Source organism: Neolamprologus brichardi, chromosome 10 (assembly GCF_056152115.1).
Source record: "Neolamprologus brichardi isolate AB-2024 chromosome 10, ASM5615211v1, whole genome shotgun sequence".
Lineage (NCBI taxonomy): Eukaryota > Metazoa > Chordata > Actinopteri > Cichliformes > Cichlidae > Neolamprologus > Neolamprologus brichardi.
Genome location: NC_142113.1, coordinates 21973562 through 21980091, shown reverse-complemented (window position 1 = coordinate 21980091; position 6530 = coordinate 21973562). Strand labels below are relative to the sequence as shown.

Sequence of the window (6530 nt, the reverse complement as noted above, 5' to 3'; positions counted from 1 at the left end):
CGAGACACTCAATGCGGTGAACATGAGTTAAAAATTCCTGAAATGACTCATCTTTTATTAATCGAGAAACTGAGAACATCTGCATCAAAGTGCAACATTACAGTCTTCCATCCATTAATAGCTTTGACACGTTATAAAAGTACAGGTTGAAATTGACACTCAAATTAAGACCACACATACACAGAATGTCTATATGAAGGGGCCTTGGATCAGACTTCTCCCACTAGGTCTTCTTGAAATGCTAGGTCTGTTATGGTGTTAAGTTTGTTGGAACAGAAAAAAAGGGTCCTTTTTAAATTGTTGAATTATTCATCTATCTAAAGTGGGTTATTATCCATTTAAGGATGCTCTTTGTATGCGTGTGTATAAAACAAAGAAAAGCTAAAAGAGGGAAGAAAAGAACCGGTTTGAATCCATTATTTCAATAGGAAGCTGCAGGTTCTTGCATTTGCAGACATGTGGCATTGTTTCAGAACAAATTGGATTTCAGTGTAATCTTTCTAATGTCCTCCACACACCACATAGCAGATGGGCTACACCTGAAGCTGAGGGTCTGTAGTTGTAGGCAGACAGTGCCCTCACTTGGCCAAGCTTTAGCACTGTAGGAGAACGTTGAATGTTTCTTTCTCTGCCAGCCAACGAACAACAGTGGGTCCGTGGCCCAAATAAAATGTTTTTTTCAGTCTTCATAGAGGTCGTAGAATTTCTTAGGGTGACCACCGAAACATTTACCCACACAGCAGGCAACCTTCAAAAACAACTTTAATGTGCATAAGAAGACATGAACAACAGATGACACATCAAAGCATTAAGTGAGTCGTCTCTAAAAATAAAGATTTAAGAGATGAAAAGGGATACATACAAGAACGAAAACCTATAGAGACACTTGTACCTAGACATACAGCATCTCTACCAATATTAATTCTGAGCATTTGATCAAACTGGTTTGGTTTGGGAGCAGTGTTTTTGTGCAAACTGTTATTGTCTTCCTGAAAAGGCATCAAAACTCAAAGGAATCTCCAAAGAATATAATAAAATACATTAGATATAGCAGAGCTGCTGTCTTTCTGTTCAAAAACTGACACACTCGATAAAGTTTGTGGCTCTTCGGTTGCGAAGAAAATGCGATGTTGCGGAGGAGACAACCCCATCGCTGTTAATGTAGTCCTGTGCAGAATGAAAGTGGGTGTTTCCCTTAGTCTTGTTGTTGCTCAATATATGGGAGACAGAAAACGCTCATAAAAGCTTTTACAAAAATCAGGACAAATGGGATTTTAGCTGAATTCAGATTAGGTTGCAGGGTTCATTTTTATTCTTGAAAACTGCAGTTTTTGTTCCCTTAATGTCCTTAAAAATCACAGGACTGTACAAGACCATTTAAGGCTCAACTCTGTCCACAGAAAATCCCCCCTCCCAGCACGCTTGTTGACAGTCTTCTCCTGTAAGACGCATATCAGGCGAGGAAGGTGACGAGAAGTCATGTGTGACACCATATAGTCCAGCTTGCGAATGGTCAAGTTGTAATGTGGGGAAAGGTGGAGGCCAATAAAAGAAGACAGAAAAAAAAATCCTGGTACCAATTTAGGCAGGAGCGCCTGCTTTTCTGTAGTAACAGCATTATTAGCCAATAATTTCACTAATTACACTTATGCCAATTAGGCCGACATTACAGAAACTGGGGAACAGTTATTTGAAACTGTTGATGAATTGCGGTTTTTAGAAGACGGAGATGAGCGCAAAAACCCCATAAAGCAGAGCGCATGGGTAAGCAACCAACAGCTGCTGCCCATCCATGGCCAATGCTGAGATGAAGATCTTCGAGGCTGAGAAACTGCACCAGCTAATGATTGTTGCTGTTAGTATAATTCCCATCATGCCTCTAGAGAGGACAAAAAATAAGCAGAAAGTTAGACTTACTACTAATAACTGATGTTATTTACGGGCTGTACTACAATAATACGACAAAACTCTTTATTTTAAAATACTAGATTGTATATTAATCTAGTAAATAAATACTATATCTTTTTAAAAGTCCTTTTGCCAGATTTGCAGGCTAAATTAACAATCATAAACCTTTTTGTTTTCCTGTATACTCACTGTAAAGAGAAGAGAACTCCAAAACTTGAGAGAATGATCATGGGGAGGAGGCAGTATCCCAGCACGCTGGCCACGCAGCCAAACGACACGCCTGTCATACTCATGAGGTTGAGTAGGCAGTACATGCCAAGGCAGCCAATCGCACTGATGCCATACACATAACCAAACTGGATTTTACCTGACTGTAAACAGAGAGGAGGGGAAAAAAAAAGATCCACATAATTAGATATGGACTACACTCACCAACAGTTCACACATTGAGTTTGTACAGTTATATGCTCTGTGCTTTTCTTTTTTTTAACAGTAATTTAATTGCCAGAACACACACAAAAATAATTTGACTACACAGCAGTTGTGTGCTGTTTCAACTATAGCTGATAAATAAAAAGCCATTTGCATGACTCAGATTTGATTGGAAGCAGCCATTTACACTGAGATCTAACTCGATGATCACACTAGGAGATTGTGATCACAAGATTATAATGAGACTCAAACTAAAAAAAGTAAAACAAAAACAAAATTACTGTGGATATCAAAGCTATGAATTTGGTACAGTCTAATGAAGCAGAAGCTCACGATGAAGGCCTTGTGCATAAGTCTCATAAAAAAAAGATTGCATGGTAAACAAAGATTCATAGTTTTCTCATAACTTGAGCACGCTCAACTGAACAAAACCAGAACACTTACTCTACTGATAATTTCATTACTGAAAGCGCTAACAGTTTGTAATGTAAAAGACTACACAGCCTCTGACACATCGATACCAATCTACCCAAATTATAATTAAAACTTGGCACTTTTATTAATGTAGTAGCCAATATTTTATTATTTTTAAGTATTATTGCTTGTCTTTACCAGTTTATCTTCTTTTTATTTTTCACCTAAAAATCAACCAAATGATTTACCAGAAGAAGTGTTGCTCCAAAGGCCAAACAAAACACCATAGGCCCGGCCAAGTCTGTCTCGTTCATGATGCTGCCATCTGCTACTTTCATTGGATGGAGAACCGTCAGGGTCTTCTGCCAGATGTGGTCAAAATTGATTCCTAATTCTAAGAGAAGAAGAGATGAGACATTTCAGATATTTATACTATACTATTTTCTATATAAACACCAGGCCCTATTGGTTCCAAACACATCTGTCTTCCACAAATACTCAACCGGGGATTTCTTCGATGAAATGCTTTCAGGTGTGTCTTCACACCTGAAATCTGAATCGTAATTGTAGATTTTCCAACTAAATAATGGCTCAGTCCTAAAACGAAACTCACAATGAAACATTACCAGTTCAGTATTATTTTTTTCTACCCTGAATTCTGATCATATTACAGAAGAGTACAGAGAAGATATGATGAATCCAGTTTCAACTACAGGACAAAGTCAAGTAAAGTAGTGTTGTGCCAATAGTCAACGTTCAGGATTGATGGTGGTCAGAGTAATCATCAGTCATCAGAGTAAATTGTATTAGACTGAATCTACCTTTTTATAGTTTTGTGTAAGCATCTCCACATATAAGCAACACTGCAATATAAATGCATCTTGGTGGGCAAGTGCACATATTGTGCGTTTGTGGAGCAGCTACACATACACAAATTATCATCATCGTCAATTGACAGATAATGGAAGCATATTTCTAAATGCAGAGATGCAAGTTTAGGTCTTTAACCCGGATTTTGATAAACTAACACCAAAAATTTCAACTGATTTCAAACACAATGTGCTGATTTCCCAGAGTACAGATTTATATACTTATACCAGTTTTGGGGATAAGGTACTGTAAGACTACAGAAAGTACTGAAACCAAATATCTACAAACACTACAGTCAGAAACACTTCAAAAAACAAAAAAACAAAACTAAATGTCTGCAGTCTTTCTCAAGCATGTAAGTAGAGGCAAAATAAAACAATAGGTTTGCCAAGAACAATCAGAAAAATCAAGCCTGCCAGTTACGCAGACACTTGGCCGAACTCCATCATTTGATCCATCAATGCTTTTATTCTATCAAATCGTTTTGTAGTCATGAAATTTTCTGAGTCTGGAAGCAACTTCAACAGGCGAGTGAAACTCTAATTTCATGCTTTGAGAGACAGTTTCTCTGCTGAATATCAGAGATGATACTGAAGGCTGATTTCAACAATGCTAAACTTTTGCATGTTGGGACTTCAACTGGAGCTCCTCCTACACTACCTTGAAAGGCTGACAAACAGTACTTGCAGTAGCTGACTCAGTTCAACAAAGCCATTCAATTTATAGTATTATGAAACAAGAAGTAAAATGATTTTTCTCAGCAAATGATAACAACCATACTAGTCAGTTTCCTTGCTTAAAAAGAAAGAATAACTGGAATAACTATTGAGATACATTTCACAGAATGCAATCGAGATAATTTAATGGATTACTCTTTCGCTCTGGTTCTCTATAGTATTGAGACTTGAATGAAATATTTTTTCTCAATCTTGCTGATAGACAGACAGACATAACACAACACATTGGCATGTAGTCTTGGTGCTTGACATACCTTCTAGCAGTGGTGGCTCATCATCAAAACTGTTACTGTACATGGACTGTGATGCTGATGGTGTGTAGGTCTGTGCGGGCTGGAAGATTTGTCCGGTGTATGGTTGCTGGGGCTGCATTACTCCTGGGGATGAGTAGCCCATGGGCTGGGAGTAATCATATTGACCATATGGCCTGGGAAATACACAATAATCAGTAACTGGAAACTTAATTTAAGAAAAAAAAAGCCTTAGAAACGTCTCTTTTGTATTTACTCAGGTAATCTTTGTCTAATATTAAAATCTGTTTGATGATTTGTGTGACAAATATGCAAAAAATAGGAAATCAGGAAGGCGAAAAATACTTTTACATGGCACTACATGTCAAATACACAAGTTTCCAAAAGATCAGGAGATTCGTTTTGAGCACCTGAAATGGCCCAGTAATAGTGTACCAGCAGGTGAGAAATGATCAATTAAAAATGGCTTCATACACTTACTTATTGTAGGGGTTGTCAGTGTTGCTGTAGCCATAGCCGGCTTGGCTTTGGTCATCTACACTGTAGCTGGACTGGTAAAAGTCTGTGTTAAAGTTGTCAAAACCCGACATCTCTTACTCTGAAAGTAAAAGAAAATGGAACACAGTCGACCAGCGTGAAAAGTTATTTTAATGCGTCTGCTCTATATACAGATAAAACACTCTTACACTGCACAGCATAGACTCGCTTAACAATGCCAGCTTCCTACGTAAGCTATCAATATCAATTAGAAATACTCAGTGCTGTTATGCGAAATGCCAACCTTTGCATTTAGTTGCGTTTAATCTTTTTACGTTAATTACCTGACACCTTTAAACACGTCATCGTACACAAATGCGCAGCGACCAAATTTCAAGCCTAAATACACAAACAACGCCACGTGACAGTAGTAGTCATATTTTTAAAAAAAACATTTTTACCTTCCATTTGTTTGTTAACAATAAGATATAACAATAAGCCTCACAACAATTAACGCTAGTTGGGTCCCTAAATGCAGCAGTGCTTAAGCGGCTAACAAAACAAACCAATACCGTAAGCTGTATGCTTCAAGCATTTTCTTGGCTTACTGTTAGTAACTGTTCCATCTATAAAATGGTTCAACAGCTACGACCACGGACACGTAGATGAATAACTGATGCTTTCGGTACACACTGAGCTACTAATCTTTGGGAGGCTAACGTACCGTTAACTCTGCAGCTAATTGGTTAGCTAATGCTAGCCATAATAGCCGGCACAGACCTAACTTACACAAAATATCAGCGACGGCTTACTACTCAATCCAACTTTTCAAACTTAATCACTATTCTCACGCTATGAAACACCACGGTCGTGCAAACTCTTACCTGTGCTGTGTGATAACTCTGCCCAGAGCCCTGCCAACTTCGCTGCGGCTGCTACGTGTCAGGAGAAAGGTAAATCTTCCGGGACCAGCCGTCGCTAACAGGAAATTGTTGGGACCACTGACAAATTCCTGCTCGCAGAATATCTGGCGCATCCTGCCGGCGATTGATGGTACTACACGTCCATAAAAATCACTTGCTACCAAAAGGAAGAAAAACAAAACAAAACAGAAGACCAGGAAATATATATTTTAACTTTGTATACACTTCAGTCACTTCTCGGTTTACGCACATCGCAAATAAAGGCAATTACTGTTAGTTTCTGTGTTTTCTGGGCTGCGGTGACTTTTTTCTCAGGGATTAAAGAGGCTTATACACAATGATTTTGTTGCTGTATTGATATGAGCATTTACATATGCACCATATCCAAAGATCAAGTGTGTAGTAGTGGCTGTCTGATAAATACAGTCAGTTTGAAATGTCAAACAACATAAAATCATGCAATTTTCCCTCTTAGTAAATTATTATTATCATTATTAATTTATTTTTAAATAATATAT

General features: G+C 38.0%; 1 protein-coding gene across 1 annotated transcript; it reads right to left on the bottom strand.

Annotated features, from left to right (window-relative positions):
• Nucleotides 1–745: 745 nt before the first annotated feature.
• yipf5 (Yip1 domain family, member 5) lies at nucleotides 746–6062 on the bottom strand. The gene is made up of 6 exons (XM_006784961.2): nucleotides 5974–6062; nucleotides 5093–5210; nucleotides 4616–4788; nucleotides 3003–3148; nucleotides 2098–2279; nucleotides 746–1879 (listed from the first exon to the last, which is right to left on the bottom strand). Exons 2-6 carry the CDS (start codon nucleotides 5200–5202, stop codon nucleotides 1717–1719), a joined length of 774 nt encoding a protein of 257 aa, XP_006785024.1. The 5' UTR covers nucleotides 5203–5210; nucleotides 5974–6062; the 3' UTR covers nucleotides 746–1716.
• Between the last annotated feature and the right edge of the window lie 468 nt (nucleotides 6063–6530).

Excerpts from the sequence above, each read along its gene's own strand:
- yipf5 (XM_006784961.2), bottom strand. The coding sequence starts at position 5,202 with ATGTCGGGTTTTGACAACTTTAACACAGACTTTTACCAGTCCAGCTAC. Across the intron at positions 3,149-4,615 it reads TGAGCCACCACTGCTAGAAG|AATTAGGAATCAATTTTGAC; the intron begins GTATGTCAAGCA and ends TTCTTCTCTTAG. Across the intron at positions 1,880-2,097 it reads GGAGTTCTCTTCTCTTTACA|AGGCATGATGGGAATTATAC; the intron begins GTGAGTATACAG and ends TGTCCTCTCTAG.